Source organism: Vidua macroura, chromosome 5 (assembly GCF_024509145.1).
Source record: "Vidua macroura isolate BioBank_ID:100142 chromosome 5, ASM2450914v1, whole genome shotgun sequence".
NCBI classification, from domain to species: domain Eukaryota; kingdom Metazoa; phylum Chordata; class Aves; order Passeriformes; family Viduidae; genus Vidua; species Vidua macroura.
The window spans coordinates 63,030,125-63,050,841 of NC_071575.1; the positions used below are offsets into that span (position 1 = coordinate 63,030,125).

The 20,717-nt window shown below is 36.8% G+C and overlaps 1 protein-coding gene across 1 annotated transcript in view; it reads right to left on the bottom strand.

Moving 5' to 3' along the window:
• SEMA3C (semaphorin 3C) overlaps positions 1 to 20,717 on the bottom strand; it is a 116,286-nt gene that overhangs the window by 25,795 nt on the left and 69,774 nt on the right. Inside the window, exons 6-12 of the mRNA XM_053978120.1 lie at positions 18,180 to 18,270; positions 14,285 to 14,404; positions 12,337 to 12,479; positions 10,220 to 10,334; positions 7,896 to 7,965; positions 5,088 to 5,232; positions 181 to 403 (exon numbers count right to left, since the gene is read on the bottom strand). Coding sequence (XP_053834095.1) covers positions 181 to 403; positions 5,088 to 5,232; positions 7,896 to 7,965; positions 10,220 to 10,334; positions 12,337 to 12,479; positions 14,285 to 14,404; positions 18,180 to 18,270 — 907 coding nt within the window. The remainder of the gene's footprint in view (positions 1 to 180; positions 404 to 5,087; positions 5,233 to 7,895; positions 7,966 to 10,219; positions 10,335 to 12,336; positions 12,480 to 14,284; positions 14,405 to 18,179; positions 18,271 to 20,717) is intronic.

A 20,717-nucleotide genomic window follows, 5' to 3' on the forward strand; every position in this document is an offset into this window, starting at 1 on the left:
TGTCTGTGGTAAAAAGAAAAATACACAGAAAATAAAGAGAACATAATTCATGAATTTCTATAATATTTCTGTAGATTGCAAACATTTAAACAAGTATTTCTGAAAGCTATAAACTGTACAAATCAGAGTTGTTTGCAACATTGCAACAGAGGAAAATGAATGCTGCCCAATTTGTCCTACCTGTTCCAAGAAACAAGACATGGTATCTCCCATCAGCAGCATTCACTCGATCCACAGCAATCTTGGTATATTTGTAGTCAGCTCCTATCCGGATGATTAGTGGCCTCTTGTGTATGGGGTAAATGGGATTAAACATCAAAGGGTGATTCCTAATGAAGGTCACAACATCGTCTGGAAACTCTTTGGTTGTCCGCACATTGGGTGTGAAGGCTCCTCCCGGACACTGTAAGAAACATGCACAGTAATGATGAACAGTACTTACCATCCTTCAGAGAGTTTTCATCTCCAGATTATTTACAAATATGGACAGATAACTGACAAAGGAAATTCCCAAAAAAAACACTTCAGACTTGGGCCAAAACTTACTATATTCCAGTAAGGGGAATGAAGTGTTGGAACAGCTACACTTATCACTTCTGATAAAAGAAACCCAACTGTATTTTTGCACTTTCAAAATCCAGCTTGATGGCAAAGATCTGTGCTTCTGAACCTATTTCTACATGTTTTTTGCTCCTAAACTGCCTGTTGAAAAAAAAAAAAAAAATCCAAGGGATTGGTACAGGAAGATACCAAACTTTTTCATCTGTTTTTTTACAGAATTAGTACAAAGGCAGAAATCAAAATCTGATACTTAATTGCAATTTGGCCAATATCCCTCTTGTCATTCTGTTGATTATAAGATGATGAAAGGGCCTGCAACTCATCTTCATTTGAAAGAGAAGTAATATGGAGCTGATGAGGGAGTCCCATAACAACTTATTTGTATCTGAAAAGGTTGTCTGTACATTCCTCTATGCCTTAGAAGTAACTGAAGTCCATGAATTCTTTGGATGCTTCTTTAAATATAATGAAGAACCATCCAAATAATCATCCCTGAGGCATCCTGGGCCTCATGAGAAAATAAAAGCCATCTTAGAAATCTCAACTCTTTACTGAGTTTGAAACTAAAAGGAAACTGTGAAGAAATCAGAGCTATGTCAGTAATTGGTACAAAGTTCTCCATGTACTTACGTTAATTTACTTGGTTTTTTTTTCAGCTACCACTACCTCACTTCTTATTGCTGCTCCTGAGCTTTTATTTTTTCCCCTTACCATATTTCTGAGCTGTGAAACTCTCCTCAGAGTACTGGAGATATTCAAAAGTGTTTCAACACAGTATTTTTCCAATTGGAAAGTGATTTGTTCAATAAAAAGCACTTGATGGAAATTTGTTTATTTTGATGAGGGCCATTCTTACATCTAGGATGGAATTTCTGGTCAAAACCACAGACACAAAATAGCCAGCAGCTTGGGGAGAGATTTACCTCACCTGACTTCTACTCTCTTAAAGGCCGGCATTTATTCTTAGGTTTCCTCTGTAGTCAGTAATTCGAACTGAACACCCTGCTTTTAGATGGCTAAAATTACATCAAATGAATCATATTCTGAGAGACTTGGAATCTGTCTGGGGATATGTGAGTCATGTGTTCAACCCACCTGATGAGATGCAATGTTAGAATTTGGGTTTTCACCTCCTGGGGCATCCCCGTAACCACAGGCAGGAGTGCCTGTTCTGCCCTCACTGCTTAAAGCTATTCCATATTTTGCACCCAGTAAACTATTCATTTGGCATACCAGGAAACAAGTAGACAGGGGACTTCAGCCTAATCCCAGGCTCTGGAGTCATCTTCTGGCTCAATTAGGAGTTAATTATTTATACAAAGTAGAACAGCTCTGGTAGGAACTCTTCAAAAGAAATTGCTCTGGCATCAGTTCCCTCCAGGAAGAAGAACCAGAACTCAGCTCAGACATGGGTTGTTTTTCTCATCTGACATCCTTGCTGCTTTATTTTTCTGGGCTCATGTTTATCCTAAGGATTTTGTTTTGGTTCTCATTAGAAATGTTGCTCTATGTTAATGCTCTAGGATTGCTCACAAAGTTGAATTCTGATTATCTTGCTTGTTCTATCCTCTCTGGCATATTAATTCACATTCCAGAAAATGTATGGAACTATCTGTTAAGATTAGCAATTCATCATTAGCAAGATTATTCTACTTGGTAGTGCTCTGCCAGACCCCAGTTCCTTTCAAGGGGGATTCTGTTTCACAAACAGTTAAACTTTCCTGTCTCACATAGCTCAATTAGAAGTCTTTCTCAGATACTTTCAACCCTTCCATTATTGACTTGGTGTCATAAGACTCTTGTCTGTGACTTCTTGCAAAAATGTCTGTGCTATGATTCACACCAGCATGACCCTAAAAACTCACATTATATCATTGTTCCGAGCAAAGCCTTAACAAACATCTTTAATCAATTAATGTTTTTGCTAAACCAGTGACAAGCAGAAGATGATACTGAAGAAACCTATAAACTCTCCTTTTCCTGGAGGGATTGAACAGGCATCCTTCACAGTTCCTTCAAGAACCTGTCTGCACAATTTTATGTTTACACTTGATTATCAGAATTCTTTAATTTACAGCATATTCTCCAATATGCTGTAGGCACAAAAACTATTTCTGTAAACTCTGAAAAATGGAAACTACCCTCAAACATCACTGAGTTTAGTAGCAACCTGCCAATTATGTATTTCTTTTTCCATAAGTAAGTTTTGCTTGTGGAGAAATAAGAAACCACTGGTATTTAGTGAAGGCCAGCCAAACACTGCTGAGTTGATCATGGCCAAAAGAATGTATTGCTTCATTTAATCCTACTGAAGCTACACTGAAGCCTTTCCATTGTTTATCCAGCGTACTACAACATGATGAACTTTCATTTCTACACAGAGGTTTAGTATGAATATCTCTTCAGGCAACTGCAAAGTAGGATTTTCCATGCCATATAAAAAGGCATCCATGTCTAGTCCAGCATCCCAGAAGTTATAAAAAAGTACATTCCAGAGAAAAGAAGATCAAACCCCACAGACTGAAAACATGGCTAATCACACTAACTAACAGTACAAATTCTGAGCAGTGAAAAACCCCCATGCCCCAATTTTCACAAATACTTTGACATGAGTGAAAAATAAAGTTTTGAAAAGTGGATTTTTTTTGGCACTGAAATAAAAGCAAAGGCAAAGAAACTTCATCTTAGAAAATATGACTTAGGGATACTGTGTTGTGGCTGAATCATGAGCAAGCACAAAAGCCAGTGATCCAAAAATGAGAAGTGGTCATCTAAAGGAATCTCTGTGAGTTGTGATCTAAGAATTTATCTTCAAATTCAGAGCTCATCACCATATCAGGAAAGTGTACACAATTTCTGTCGCCATGTTAAATCCAAATCTGATTTTTTTCCCCTTTCTGTTGTGTTGCCCAATTTCTTTAAGCCTATCTGGAATACCTCAGAAGCCTCCATGAGGTGAACCAAGAAAAACATGGCAGTGGTTGAGGAAACACATACAAACAAAACATTCTGAAGAAGCAAGAAACTGTGAAATTTGACTAATCACAAGAGTGTGAAACTTCCTTTTTAAATGGGTCTTTTTTATAAAGCCTCAGTGCACTCTTGAGATTAGAGCTGTATGAATTAATTGCAAGGAAAGACTAATGCTAGCATTAGACCTTAGTGGAATGTCAGGTATTGATTAGTTAATTCTAGAGACCAGGGAATATAAAGTCCTAACTCTTACAGCCAGCAACAACTGCACTAAAATATCATGAAGAACTGTGTGAACAGGGAAAGCTATTCCATGTATCTGAGCTATTCCATGTGCGAGAGAGAAAGAGAGAAAAAGAATAAGATTTTGCAGCATAAGACAAATCAGACTGAAATAGTGGTTGAATAGGTTGAAGGTTCTCACAAGGACTGGCAAAATTAAAATAAAATTTAATTTCCTGTGATGAAAGGAAAAGCACCGAAGTGTTAATCTAAAAAAAATATAACCGTATTGTTGAGAGATTATTTATGATTCTCTGAATATTTATTTCATTCTGATACTTGAGAAACTGTAAGACTTCATAGAAGTCAACAAATGCCCACACTACCATACTTCATTTAGCAAATATGGATTCAGAGACAATTCTAGAGGAAGTCCATACATTCCTTATTAAAGCTTGAAATATCAGATGTTAAATTTCTGCTAAATATAAATTAAGAATTGTTAAAATAAGTAAGTAAATAAAGAAAGAAAAAAGTGCATTAACAGCAATTTGTATACGTCATGAATTTGAAAAATAAGAAGAAACAACAGTTTTGTTTAAAATATTTCATGAGATACTTTTACACAACTTGGAAACAGAGCTATCTCTAATTGTGTACAGAATTTATTGGAAGATAAATTCCCTTGATACAGTGGAAAAAAATTCCTGAAAGCAAGGCATACAAAAAGCATTCTTACAAGGAAGGCGATGGTGAACTGAATGGCAAGAAAATGCTTTTATTTCTAGGTCTCTCTTCTAAGATTCAGAACCTGGAAGGGTATAACTTAGTCAAGTGACAAGTCCCAGAAACCTTATACTCTAAACCTCCTACTACATCTCCTAAGCATCTGAGTAGAGGTGCAATACTCTGGAGAACTAAAGAAAATTCATACAGGCAGAAGACAGACTTACAGACATTTGAATCCAGGCTGTGGAACATACTAACAGTGTTTTGCTTGCATGCTTGTTTATTTAGCTACATTTTGCTCAAATGTACACAAAATGGAAATGCACATGCAAACAAGACTATCACCTAATGAACAAATTCTTATCACATTTGAAAGTGAAAGCAACTAACATTTTACATGACTTTTAATTCTTTCTAGAAGATTTCCAGACACTACATGATTTGCAGTTGGATTTGCAGGCAACTGAAAAGCAAATAAAATAGCCCTGAATTGTAACTGTCACAGTCACATACAGACTTTTCTCCTGGAATAAATAATATTTATTTATACATTAAACAAAGACAAGTAGTTGGCAAGACTGAATAAACATCTTTGTACTTACAGTGCCAGGTCGTGGGTATGGAATTCTGCCCTGATATGGAATCAGCTGGTGGTTTGGGCCCTCCTTGTGTGCAAATGGTCCATTGAACACAGTCTGGATGTCAGACAGATGATACACACACACGGCTGAGCCTTTAAATATGGAGCTGGAAGACAAGAAAATGTTAGCATTGCAATCTACCAACTTTTTTACAGCTTTTCCATAACTTTGCATGGTCCAGTGATGAAAGAGACCTCTAACATAATATTTTATACAATTGATTGCCTTTATATGGATTTAAAACATTTTAAATCAACTAATCTAGCTGGCCAATATGCATTACTCTTTCTTAAGACTTAGCAAATTTCTGAACAGTGAACTGAAAAAAGAGAGAGGCAAGCACTACCCCACTGGTGCAATAAGAAGATTTCCTAATGCTAAATACAGAGGAAATATATTCTGGTTCCAGTTAAATCAATGGCAAAAATATTGCTGACTTCAGTGAGGCAGGAGTTTTATAAACTTTATACTGCCAAGCTCAGCACAGGTTTCCAGAACTCCTACCAGTATAATAACCACAAGATCTCCATGAGCCTCTTAAAATAGATGGCTAAAATATTAATCAAAACATCCAGAGCAATTACAATCGGTTGGATTATTATAATCAGTTTTCAGCTTTTTTGCAAAAAATGGGGAAAAGATGTAGCTGTAAAGGAATTACTTCTATACAGTCCTCAAATCCACTCATAAAACTGGACTCATGAAGATCCAAGTTTGAAGCCTCCTAAGGGGAACCCAGGGATTTGCCTAAGAAAAAGGTGGAAAAGTGTTCTTCCCACTGTTCTAGATTCAGTCACAGGTCCAGGTAGCACAAGTCCTGAATGGTCTCCATCACCCCATGATGATGAAGGGCACTAGGGGAAAAATTTCCAGATTGATATTAAGGCTGACTACAGTGAATAAACTCCCTCATTTTTCCTCTCGCTGCATGCAAGGATTGTGGTATTTATTTTTAAAAAGTGGAAACTCCAGACAGTCTAAGATCTGCCTAGTGTTAACTGTAGGATGAAGATAATCCAAGTAACTGTTTTCAATTGAAGAAGAAAAAACACTCCAGAAAAAAGCCTGAAAACATTACACATAGTGTCTAAACAGTAAAAGTGAAATCCACATTGCTCTCAGCGACATATGGATTAGCAGAATGAACCTTTTAGATGGGTTATGGTATTTGTGGAAATTTTACTAGGTATTAATAGATTTTGAGAAACGCATTTATTCTTTCCAGATGTTTTATGTTAGATTTACAGCATATTATGACACTAAAATAATTTATCTCAGTATTAACTGGTTTCCTTCTGTATGATTAAGATAAAAATACTAGTAGTTATTACTTCCTGTGATGTTTCTCTCTTGCTACTGTTATGAGTTGAAAGTCTGCAGAGATGAAGATACAGGAATTATTAAGGAATAAAAATCTTTATGGTTTCTGTATTTAACTAGATAACATATTCAATCTATAGCTGAAAAAAAAATAAAGCAAGAATAGACCATGTGGTTCACAATAACAGAAATGCATGTGTAAAAACTTCAGTAGAGAGAGAAAATAGCTTGAGAGCCAGGATAAAGTGAAGTTTTCTCTTTTTTGTCACGTTATATGTTCCTGTGATTCAAATCTTATTTCCACTGAGAAAAGAATTCTACCAGAATTAGGCAGAAGTGTTTCCAGTTCAGTCATATTGCACCCCCAACCTAATGATAAGTGTGGTTTTACTACTGAACATAAGCTCATCCTTTTCTCTTTTTGTAAAGTAGGAATTATATACAGCACCTAAGTTTACAAGTTATGTGAAGCTTTTTTTCCCAATTAAATTCTCCTATCATATTTACACATTTGAGTAAGTAGACCCCTATATCCCAGTGAAAAAATCTCTGAGAAAAAAAAAATCTGAAAGGACTTTTTTACAAAAAATTGCCATTAAAGGAATCATTAATAATAAATTACAGAATTTTCTATTTTAATAAAATAATTTAAAATTGAAAAAAAAAACAGAAGACTTCTTTGAGCATAAGAAATGATAGCTAAATAATAAAGGGTAGCATATCAGAAATCAGGGGATAGTAACCAATTTTACTCTTTGTTAATACTATGTAATGAGGGCAAGAGGAAAAATAAAAAAATAAAGGTAGAGGTGGAAGAATCTGTTGGTCCACCTGTCAGTCTATCTTTGTGGAGAGTTTCAGCCTAGTAAGCCATATCTAGTGCTTCCACCACCCCTGGGAGCTCAGTAAATGCTTTTTAAACCAGACAGTAACTGGAAACTGGAAACAGGGAGCTGTAAGGAGGTGACCAAACGCCACGTAAGCTTGTCCTTTTGTAGCCAGCTGAAGCCAATATGGTTATTTGCCATCTCTGTGAACATGAGCCAGCTGAGAGACTGGAAATGATTTGTATGAATTCATATAAGATATCCTGGTTTGATCCTTCAGGGTGCTGGATGTTCTTCAGGAGGTGTTAAGTGCTCTCAGATGCCACATGAGTTCACAGCATTGAAGTCATTTAGCTTTCCACTGCTGAGCAGTGACAAGTGGCCCTCCAAGGAAATGTTTTGCCAGTGGCAGCTGACAGTATGTCAGGAAGCAGTTTGGTCCAAGAACCACAGCTCTGACATAGATATCAACAGCAGTAATACTGAGAATCCTGCATGCAAACCACAGCCACAGCAGACACACAAAACTGCCCAGCACAGCCTCATCCACAAAGTATTAGTTGCAGTTTTCATACAGAAAATCAGGCAGTTCAGGTAATTTTTTTCAAATCTCCATGTTTACCTTGACGTTGTAAAAATTCCATACACAAGTGTTGTTCTGGGGTTATCTGTCTCTAGGAGAAACACATCCTCTGTAAGAAAGAGAAAGAAAAACATTTTGAATACCAAGAAAAAATTTATTTTCCAGTTTGATGATTTTATTCCTCCTAAACTCAACAGTAGTTTTATCTCAGACTTGAATGGGAAAAAGGAGACTTACCACATGAACAGATCCTGTATGCATAAATCTAGCATTTAGACATTCAGAAACAAATTTGGAAATTAACTCCATGCCCTCTAGCCTTATGGAGACAGAAGGCAAAGATTTTCAAATACATTCAGGATCTATGTCGCACATTTTTCTCAGCTGTATCTTGTTTCAGCAGGTTGTTTAGCAGTAAGAAAACATTAAAGTTGCAGTAGGTTAAAGACAAAGAGTTCCCATAGATGGATGTAATCAAAAACAGGGATATTAGGTGTTTTATTGTCTAGAATGCACTGGAGTGCCCTCACTGGAGCATTTTCAACATGATACGAATGTCAGACAGCTTTGCAGAAAAGGCTGTGAGAGAAGTAAACCTCCCGCCTCCTGTTGTGTAGGGATTTATTGACTGCACTGTGCAAAACTGTACCTACTCAATGAAATGAATTTACCCACTATTACCTCTGATCTGCTGGTTTTTTTTTACACTTCAGTGAAAACTACTTTAATCTCTGACAGTTTCTCCTTACAAATGTTTTTAATAACTATAATCATGCTACCTCTTAAACTTAATTTACAACTCAAAAAAGACTGAACTGTGTGAGCTTTTTATCACAGAATATGTTCTTTAGCTTTCCATTAATTTATGTGGCTCTTTCATTTAACCCGCTGAATTTTTTAAATATTCTTTTCAATATGTCAAAAGCAAAAGACTTCACCATGCAGAACTGGAAGTGTTATACTCTTCTGAATTATACATGAACAGAAGCATGTGTTTGCTCTCTCCCCATTTTCTGAATTTCCAGCTGTGACTGCATTCTTCCTCTTTGCTAGGGAATTGTGCTGGGAACCCATGCTGAGAGCATTGTCTCCTATTCACTATGGCCCTGCATATTGTCATACAAGAAACTAAAAGCAGTTGTCCTACTGCTTTGTTGAAGAGGAGGGGGTTGGTAAATCACAGTTCTCAAAGATGAGCTGCTGTGGCAGTGCTGAGGCACTGCAAACTTCAGAAAATCAGTCCTCCAAGTACCTTGCACATTCTGAGCTAGAGCAAGTCATGATCTGCTCCTAGGCCCAATCAGGTTCCATTGAAACCTTGAACTAAAGCAAGTACACCAAATAGTTGTAAATATATAAACTCAAAAAGACTCAAAACCCCATTTGCTATGGTGGGAATCAGGAATAATAATCAAGAAAAGCAAGAGAGGATACAATTGAGAGAATATCAGAACCAGATGCAGACCCAGTGCAGGGCACATTAGCTGCTCCTATTATTTATATTTATAGTAAAGCACATACCAAATCTTCCAATACATGAATATAGAAATAGGATTTTGTGCATCTCAGCTACGGAAAATACAGAATTTGAAACTTTCTGGTAATGTTGTTTGGCATGTAGGTATCAAGATATAAATCTATTAATTCCTTCATGAAAAGAAACCTCTTGTGATTGCTGTATAGATTGTGCATTGAATATTTACAGTATTTCACATGTCGAAACAAAAATTTATGTGACTGAATGATTCCTGAAAAATTATATTAATGGATAGCACTATTGCTGGTGCCAGTAACAGGATTTATTAGCATTATCCTGAATTAGCAAACTGAGGACTCTACCCTGTGATCAAAAAATAGAAAAAATGCATTATGAAAAAAAATGCATTATGAAAAACTGTATGTTACACAGTGGTATAAGAAACAGTTTCAAAGGGATGTTAAAAACCCTCTACTGCAATCCAAGCTAGTAGCAAAACAGTAAGAGAGTCACTTAGATGTTTCCTTTCAAGTATTAGTTCTTTACATCCATCATTAGGTTACATAGTAATGATTAATTACCTTAATTACCTTATAATTACGCAGAGAGACTTACGAAGAACTTTTTTCTTTTGCTGTCATAAAACTGCAAGGGGAATTTTGTCATGGACTTCTAGGGCTATGATTTCACTGTTAACAACTTGACTTAAGAAGCTGAATGAAAATCAGTCATTAAATATGCACAAGGTATGTGCCTTATTTGTGCTAAGGACAGCAAGTTTGAAAATTCAACACTGGTAATTATTCTGACTCAGTCAAAGAAATACACAAATACACAATTTTACATTTAGATGAAATTGTAAGGATTTTTTTTTTTTTTGTGATACCTAGTTCATCAAAGTATGTTTCTGTTCCATCTTCATCCATTACTGAGCACACAAGTCTTGCTTTCAAGAATGTTGTCCACTTGTTCACCAGACTGCGCTGACCACCTGTGTCATTCTGGAAAGGAATATTATTTTCAGAAAATAGGAAACAAAACACAGCTAACATTTTACTGGGCTTTCCCGCATTTTTGTCAGTTTAATACATTATATAGATAATTATCCAGTAAATTTAATATTAAAAATAGATAGGCCTAAGCCAAATCCCCTCATCTAAGCATCTGTATGCACAACAAACCAAGAACTACTTTTCTGAGTGGACTTTCTCTGCTGGGCTAGCATGGTTGGAGGGTTGGGCAGTAGATTTTGTGCATCAGCAGTGTATGTTGTTATGACTGGAAGTGACTGTGGAGCTCTGCATCACTCACTGACACCCAGGAAAAAGTCCATGCTATCTCTAAAAGGTCTCATGTTTCTATGGAGGGATGTTTCTTCTAGTCCTGACAGCAGCATAGCTGCACCTGACCTAGTAAGCCACACTAGCACATGAGGTGGATGCTCTAAACAGTATTCAAAAATGATGGCTAGTGTGGGTCAAGCTAGTTATGCACTGTTGCAAGTCCTGCTAGCTTGGTGCAGAGATGGCTTGCTCACAGCTCGCTCACAGATCTTTCCAATTTTCCATGGTTCAGAGTGGGAACTGTAACTGCCAAACCAGGTGATGCAGCCCTAAGGTGACAGATCCTGACCAGCTGTGCTGGTGAATGCCTTACCTAAGAGCAGTGTCCTCCCAACTGCTTAACATGCTGTCACCCAAGGAAAGAAAAAAACCAAAATGTAGAAGCTATTGAAATGGGATTTCAATAAAGTGCTGTGCATGTTTCACAGATGCTGTTGGAGTTGGTAATGCAACATTTAGGGTGACTTATAAGGAGACTTTTCAGGGGGCAGTATATTTTGTCAGTCTCAAAGGTGTTCATACATGAATATGATGGTATGTATACAAGTATACAAATATGACTGGCTCAGATTTATTTTAATTGGCCTTGGGATTCTGACACTGGTTTCAGTGTAAGTCTAAAAAGGCTTAAGCCTTTCAAAATTATTTGGGCTTCATTATAACAGTAAAAAACCTAATACAGCTGTAATTGTGTGAAATGTCTTCTTGCAAAACACCCAAAAAGGCTTTTAGGCACTCTCACTAAAATACAGAGAATGGAGATTATAAAAGAAATCACATGCCTCATCATATTGCCAGAGAAGGACAAACACCTTCATACCCAGGGACAACACCACAAAGCATCAAATTCTAAAGAAAGCCCAAATTAAAAACTGGGAATATATAAACACTCATAATGAACTTCCTGAAACCTTCCAAAAGAAGGAATGAATAGGCTAGCAGCAATTGTACATTTATAATTTTTCTCTCCTTAAAAAAAATTGATTTCACCGGAGATATTAATAGCTGTTTCAATCATTTTTCATCTACAATTGATTAGAGATACAAAAAAACTGAAATAGAGACAACGAGGAGTGCTGTGAAAAAAAATTAATTATTGCCCAGGAAAGCCACAACTCCTGAATTTAAATTTCCTGTGTGCATTTTTAAAGTTAGGCTCACACATGCATCAATACAAGCAAGCAGAAAGTTGTCATAAAATGAAAACAGCATTTGAAAGTTAAATCCACCAATTTAAAAGCTTGATATTTCTGATGTGCTTTAACTATTTTGAGTGTGAATGTGTACATTTTGTGTATGTGTATTTTGTGTGTGTATGAAGTAGGCCTTCACTTCCTAAAGTTCATTTTTATTGAGAAAATAATGTGCCTTATTTGTGCTAAGGACAGCAAGTTTTAAATTTAACACTGGTAACTGTTTTGACTCAAAGAAATACACAAATCCCTGAACCTCTGCATTTCCATATTCTTACACATATAGTCAGATACAGACTGTACAGACCCTAGCTGTGAGCTCAGTAACTGCTCTTCTTAATTATGAATGGTGACACAGAAACAGGAATTTTTGTCAAATCAAAGGCTTTTCAAACATTTAGTCTTTTAGATTATCATGTCACACTAGCAGCTTATCCCAGCAACCTGGTAAACAAAATAGTTCTTACTGGGCATACTCTTGCAATCATTGAATGAATTTGCTTTGTGCTGCCGCTGTTGTCTGTGAGTCTTTCTTTGAAGAAGAAGTAGATTTTGGCATCATTGGGGTCAGTGCCATCTGGGATAACATGAGCATCCACAAAAATAGGCTCTGAAATGAAAAAGTTTACCAAAAGGATGAAACCAAAAGATGTATCAATAAAAGCAACGTAATTATTTACTGACTGCTTCAAGGAAATGCTGAATATACCAAATATCAACAGGTAAATGGCTCCATGCTGCCAGCTATGTGTGCTTGCATCCTCCAACTTCATTTCACAGCAAATTTTTAGAGGAGCAGTCCAGAAACAATGGTATTAGATTACTGCAGAGACTGAGAGACTTTGAGGAAGAAGGAAGAATCAGTGTGTTATCTGGAAAGTCTCATTGAGACAAAACATAAAAGTAAGCTGGAAGAGCTTAGGAATGTAACAAATAAGGTTCACAAATAAGAGAGAAAAACAATTTGTGTAACCTAGAAAAGGAAAGGAGGGTAGGCAAATGTTTGAGCAGCATCTGACTTCCTATCAGAGGCTGGTAAACATAATCAAATGTACGTGCAAAACACTACAATGGAGAATTAGGGAGAGAACAAAATAATTTATAACCTTAACAGCAAACATAAAATGGACAGTGCAGGAGCCCTCAGAATACCTCCTTTGACTGAAGGAAGAAATGGCCCTTCTTCCTGCACGAAGGCTTTGTCTTTTCAATGATCATGCAAGATTGCTTGTTCAGTTGAAGTGCAGTACAAAGTTTGAAATAATCTGATACAAAGGTTGAATGTCTAACAGAAAATTAATTTTGGGCAGCAGCATCTTTCTGTTCACATAAGTCTATTTTCAACTAATATAACAAATATCATGACTCTGGCTCTGAAAGAACATGGAGATAAATTGTACTTTCAAGTACCTGCTTTGAACAGGTAGATTTTCCGGAAATTAGGCATTTTAAAATTTTCTTTTCCTCTAATTCATTATAGGATGTACATGTTAGGGTGCAAAGGTAAGTGTCAGAATGTGTAACAAGCAGAAAAAAAAATTAGAGAGCAGACATAGTTTCGCTTTCATAGTGAAATGAATTTGTGAATGAAATCTTGTGATTTCATTGTAGTCACAGCCAGACAGGAATAATAAGTCACCATAAAAAATATCAAAACAAAACCATAGTAACTTTACTTCAACATAGCTAAAGGCTTTTTAAAACTGTAACTGCTGTGTTAGTTGGTCTATAACCTTTCACAGCTACCTCCTCTCAGAGGGTTGACTACCATTTTAGTTTAAATTTGTTTCACTGGAAGAAGTCTTCTTACCAGTAAAGACATGGAGAATTTTCACAGTGGTGCCAGTAAATCAGAGTTAGGTGATTCCACTCAGAAATGAGTTTTTCTACTGTGTTTAGATAACCAATTCCTCACCACTGAAATAAGTGGCAATGATCCACATTGACTTCTCTGACAGGGGGGCACTCTTCTGCACTCATTTTGAATGCAAGTGGTGGTGAATACTCTGTGCAGAAATGGATCTTGACTTAACTGAAGTTGGTGGTCTAGAATCAAACACTGATTTAAGGCAATATCTGATTCATTAAAGGTGAAGGCACTTTTCTAGAAATCAAGACTGTCTCCAATTGCCACTAGAAAGGTTTTCATACACTTGCCCTCAAAAAACTAGGTTCAGTCTTAATGCAAAAACAGCCCTCAGGTGGAGTGGTCTAGGAGCTTGGTTCATGCAGGGATCCCTCTACATCTGTGCATAGTCTACAGTTTTTATTTACACACATTTCTTCATGGTTCTTCTTCATAAATTAAGTTCAAAGACAAGCTCTTTAAAAGATATGGTCTTTGTTTTAAGCAGGAAAAGGAAACAAAATCTCTGTGACACCCATTAAAACTCTGATAAATTAAAGGCATCTCACCACTCAGCCACTTGGAATTGTGCTGGTCAGTTCTCACTGCATTCCTCCTGGTCAGACTGCGAAAAATGGCTGCATCCGTCCCCATGAAATCAATATACATTCCTGAAAAAAGCTCTTCATCTGTAAAGAATTGAAATGAAGGGAGAATTGTTATGGCTTTTGGGAGAAAAAAAAAAGTTTATTTTAAATTCATCAACTCTTTATTTACACAGGAATCTATACAGATAAATAGTGGGTCATGGGAATGAGGTTTTCTCTGATTTACAAAGACTCAAACTAGAATGCATGACAGTAATCAGATTTTTCTTAAGAGACTTTATGGAACTGTACCATTAAATGCCACAGCAGAGCTGCATACACGGGAAACCATTCTTGATAGGAAGTTTAATAGCCCCATTTGCACTGCTAAGGACCACTGGAGAATAAGGCTAGTGTTATCAAAAAGTATTCCATTCAATATCTTAAGTATGTACTTCAAAGAATTTTTTTTTTTTTTTTTTTTTGTTACGAAAGTAGTTGAAGTGACTGGGTTGAATTTATTGCTGCTGTAAACTGGCACAACATCAGTGGATTGGTGCCAATTTTTACCAGCAGCATTGTTATGGCTGCCCCAGGCAGCCTCAAGCTGACTTCAGTATTGCAGAGGCCAGACAATCATATTATTGAACTTTACTCAGAGTAACATGGAGCAACAGTCGTCCCCTGTTGTGTACTTGGTTCTAAGTATAGGCTCATTATGCTTAAGCAGAATGAGACATGCAACCCCTACATTAACAGAACTATGAGCTCCCACTCCCTGTGCAGGGCTTAAAACTCAGCCCATCAGTCAGGATATCTATCTGTGCTTGTTTGAGTCTGTGTGTGCCTAAACATATGTATATATAATTACAATTATAATTACATATACTATCGTTTTCTACTCTGTGAGTAACCAAGCAATTTCCACTGACTAATGACAATGAAACCCCAGAGTAGAAAACAGTAGCTAAAATAAACTCTAACTCTCAGAGTGGGGGTGGTGGCTGAATACATTCCAGTACAGCTGGGTCCTTTGATTGATGTTTTTGTCTGTACTCCTGGACTACCCAGGGAGTGTGGTCAAGCTGGCAAGAGTCACAGGCTCAGAAATACTTGAGGCTATTTTCATGCTCTCTGTGTGTGTGTGTGTGTGTCTGTGTGTGTGTGTGTGTATCTCTGTGTCTGTGTTCCTAATCAGCATGGAAGACTATTGAGAAGCTCATGAGAGGATCAAAACTCTGGAGACTTTGCTTTTCTGCTGCTAACTGGAGCCTGAACTGAACCCTGGCAGGGCATCCAGCAGCCACTCCTCTCCTCTCACCATTCCCTGTGATGACAAGATTCCTACACAGGGGATTTAAGCAATGCATTTGCTGTATGTTGCTGAAGCATTTACTTCTGGAGCAGGTATTGACAGAATGATGTTAGATCTGGACAAATTTCTAAGTGATTTTGTATATTTGCCTCTTCAATCCATCAGAACTTTATTCTTATTATGGAACAAATTAGCTAAGAGATCAGGTTTATGGTTCTCACCAAATGTTATGTACAGTCCTGTGCATATACACATACATACACACTTCAGCAACAGTACTATATTATGCAATTTTAATCCTATTACATATCAATGGCATTACTTATGTCTTAAGCATTCCTACTGTCTGCTTGCTAATCATGTATGAGAGGAGATCCATCAGTTCCACTTCCTTCTGGTAAAATCCTTAAATTCCACACAGTATTTGGTCTGCACAGCACAATGAGTTCACTCTACTTCACTTTGTTACTGGGGGGAACTACTGAATTGATGAGGTATGTCTGCTTTTATAAATATCTCACAGTCTTGGTGGGAACAGCATCCTGCACACTAGTAATGCCGAGCTGCTTCAAAGCACATTTTTATTGCTTTGATGCAAATGCATCTCTCTACAATGGCGAACTGTACAAAGTTCAAACTTATTTTTATAGCACCACTTTCTTCTGAAGGGTGAATCAGCTTTCCTGCTGTATTCTAGCCTGGTGATGCCCAAAATGGTCAAGAAATTGCATCTATATTTAAAAAGAGTTCTTTTATTGTGGAAGAGTTAGTTGGTCTGGTGGTATTTACTATCTTCTGAAGCAACAGGACAGAATTCCTCCTGCAGAAAGCTCAAAGGTGAGTCCAGTACATTGGCTCAGTCCCCTCATTACAACATGAGCTGAGACTTAGAAAATGTTCATGTTTCTGGCATGGATACTGAGGCTAAATTCATTACATCTTAATGTTTTTGAAATGACTGGACTTTGCAACAGAAAGTATAAAACTCAGTCTGGGGACTCTTTTTAAAAGGAATTTGACCTTTGGTAATAATTTAAACTTTGTAGATGAACTATGCCATGAAAGATAAGTCAAACTGTAGGGAAGGTCTCAGTCACATAACAGAGATCAAGGAAGATAACGGAAAGTCTATTAAGATGAACAAAGCTGCCATAGATTTACTGTACAAACAATAATTCAGAAATAATGTCCTTTAATGTTGTTATATAAAATGCAGAGGGAACAATGAAAGGAAACAGTCACTTCACTTAATAATACCAGAATGGCAATGAGTAGCAGTGGACTCATCTATCACTGACTTTGAACAAACATTTTCTTTACACAGTGAGTGTCTGTAAACACTGTCTCTAGATCACTGTTGAGATAAAGGTGTTAAGTGCAGCCAAGATTCAGGGAGATGTCTAGGTAGAATTTACCTGTTCTCTAAAGGACAGCTCACATCTCTGTAAATAGATATACTTATCCTTTGTACCAAATATATATGCAATGAGGAATCAAAAAAATCAAAAAAAAGCAATTTATATTTTGAACAGTCCATGTAGGACAGACTGTATTACACTTTCCTTAAGATCTACAAGACTTTAAAGGAAATATCTCACACAATACATAATTGATGTAATTGATTTCAGAGGAAGCTGAATGGCAGAAACATGGCACACTATTCCCTTGTAAGCCTTGGGTGAAATACACAGTACCTATGTGCTGTAAGTTTTATTTACTAAGAAAGTCTCAGAAAATCTGTGCAACTGCTGTTCCCTTCATAGCCAAAAATACAGCAAGGAGCAGACACATGTTGAAAAATCAGGGCTTTGGCACTAGAAGTGTGTGAACATACTGCAAATGTGAAAGGTCGGGTTACACTGAGTATATATTTTCAGCTCTTCCTAGTTTAAAAAATGAAAAAATTATTTTACAGATTACTTAGGCTGCACAAAGTGTATTCCCCCTTTGAGTTTTCTCATAGGTGTGCAACAAGCACAGCAGAAATGCTTTATTGTTTCACTTTCTGGCCTTTCAGATGGAAGAAAATGGCAACATTCGTTGGGTATAAAGCCAGTTGAAGAACGAAGAGCTTTAAAGTAGTTGGTGGGCTCTACAGCAGCGATGACAACAAAAATTAAATTCAAAGCATCTGAAGTCTTCATGCTTTCCCTGGATACTCTGAGATTTTAAAAATAATTAAATAAGACACAAGTGCTGTCTAGGATGAACAAGGTCAGAAACCATTCAAATATAAATGCTAGACAGGGTAATGCAAAGCTGAAACTATTCCTGGGAAAAAAATGTGTAATCTGGAAAAGGAAGAACCTTTTGTTTCCTCTCCCCCTTTTGTTTGTCTCTCTTCCCCTTTCAATAACTTATTCCTGCATTTCATTTGTCCACCCACCTTAAGCTTCACACAAGCCTTGAAACGTGGATGGACCCGTCCCTTGTGCCCATCAGCCAGACAAAAGGCACTGCTCCTGGGAGGCTGAATTCTGCTCCCTCAGGGTATTCCATCAACCCACCCTACACATGAGCACATGGGTTTAGACCCCAGCAGCCTGGAGTATCTTTACTTACTGATCATAACAGACACCGTATTCACGTTAGGGTTGAAAGAACAGCGTCCCTTTCCTGATTCACACTTGGAGTCGATCTTGAAGATTTGTTCCTGCAAAGGAGATTTGTGTGTCACTTCTTATGTCAGAAACCATTACATCTAAGCTGGTTTTTATGCCTGGCTGTTCACAGCATTAGCAATGCTCTATTAACAGTGCTCCACTGGGCACTTTCACTGTACTGTTGGTAGTTTAACTCTTCTATTCAGAATTCCATCATCTTGTTAGATAACACTGACATACAGTTATTATCAAGACTCTTGTTATAAGTTCAAGACACTGAATCAAAAAAATGTTCCCTCAGTTAAGGATAGGTTGACTTGTCTCTACAATAATATCTGTGGAGATTACTTCTGTGGTTTTGAAGTTATTTATAATTTATTTTCTGTATATATTGGTGTACTTATAACTCTCTAGGGCATTATAATAAAGCTACTAGAATAATAATACATATAAAATAAATCTTATGACAATTGTCATTAGATTATAGCATAAATCACTTGGTCTTTACTGAGCTATCAGACCTCCAAAAATCTCCCAAATGACACTTATTTTCTTCAATACCATCTCTTGGATTACTTGTAGAGCTCCAAATCCACAGTGATCAATTATTTATATATACCTCTTACCATAGCCTGAAATCTCCTAATTTTTTTTTTTTTAAGAAATCATGGTACAGGGATTTGTTTATATGTTATGTACTTTATGAACAGGAAATACATTTAGCAAAGTAGAAGCAATTTGGACTACAGCTTAAAATACAAACAATCTGAAAATCTTTAAAAAATTTCTCCATTCTGGTCCTTCACTTCTTGGTCCCAGCAATACCAGCCCAGTGTGCTCAGCAAGAAATGACTCAGGCCCAAGCTCATTCCTTAAAAACTGCAGTCAGTAATGGCAGATATAAGCTGACCCAACACACACTGACTCCCACACACTGTATACCAAACAGCTTGTTCTTAGGCTCCTACAACAAATTTCCAATCTTCAATAAAAAGCCAAGAGACACAATTACAAGAAAAAAAAAATCAACAACAACAAGTAGCCGAACTTAAACATTTCAAAAGAAAAACGTAGCTGACAAAAATTCCGAAGAAAGGCTTCTGTGAGGCAGATGCCAACAATTAGTTATTTGAGAAAGGACAGCAACTCCTTATGTTCCCTTTAACAGTTAATGTAAATCACAGGGGAGTGGGGATGCCACACAAGTCCCTAAGCAGCCATTTGGCACCAGTGAATTGAAGATTATACCAAGTTCAAATGCACAGCTGCAGTAGGAAGTTTTCATATGATTGTTCCCTCTCTTTCCCCCCTCTTCTGTTTTGCCTAATTTAATCTCAGAGATCTTATCTATTGTTTCAGTAATAAGCTCTCTAAACATTGTTAAACTATAAGTATGAAGTTTCTAATGTGATCTTGGGTGGTTTCTTTGTTGTTTCTTTTTCACTTCTAGATTATATGCAGCTTGATTCTAATCCATGTTTACTATATTAAACCACTATTTACCAATTCAAAACGCCCATTACTTCTCTACTAAACTAGCTCCAGGATTACACTTGATTTTCATATATATTAAACTACTATTTGGTCTATAATTATTTCACACAGGGATTACACTTCCTTCTGTTTGCATTTACTTTGACATTAGAATATATCTGGATGACTAAGGGGGTAATTACCAAAGACCAAAGTGTTAAGTGTGCCAAAGAAGAAAATTAATTGTTTTATAACCTCTGTTTCAGGGAAAGAGGCAAAATTTTGCCTCATCAATGAAACTCCCATTTTTGTGAGCTTATGTGGGATCCTGGAGACAGAAGAGCAAAACAAGCGCAGTTCTTATGATTGTTGGATATAACTCTGTCAGGCTTTGTAGCTTCTAGAGAAAAACAGATGTGCTTTGTAAAATATTCATTGTGCACATGCAAAAACAACATTTTGTGCATTGAAAACTGTACCAAATTGAAGGTGAAATGATACAAGCAGAGGAAAAAATGAATTTTCACTAGTCCCATCAGCATTACATAGTTCCTCATTCTGCTCTATCAATTAGTCATGCACAGATATATGCAATGAGTTCAGAAGGAAATTCTTGGGTTTAAACTGTTATGCTATTGTTGGCCTGTACAGTAATGGTTTTGAGCATGAAGTGCCTACAGTCAAGTGTCTCACAGACTCCAGACGTCTGAAACAGCAGTTTATTTAATCAATTGATCATAGGCATGCAGCTATACAGACAGGCTAAGTGAAGCCAGTTCTGCTTTTCCAAATCATGTATCTTTACTTTTCATTTAAGAAATTTAACATCTTGCATCATCTGGAGATGTCATTTCCTGCCCTCCCCTCTGTCCCAATCTCATTTACAAACCGTCTAAAATAATGAGATTCAAACTTCTCTGGGCTGCAATAGCAGCACTTAAGATGATAAAGAGTATTACATTAATTAAAGACAAATGAGATCACCGTTCATGTTTAAAATGATTTTTCAAGAAATAGAATGAGG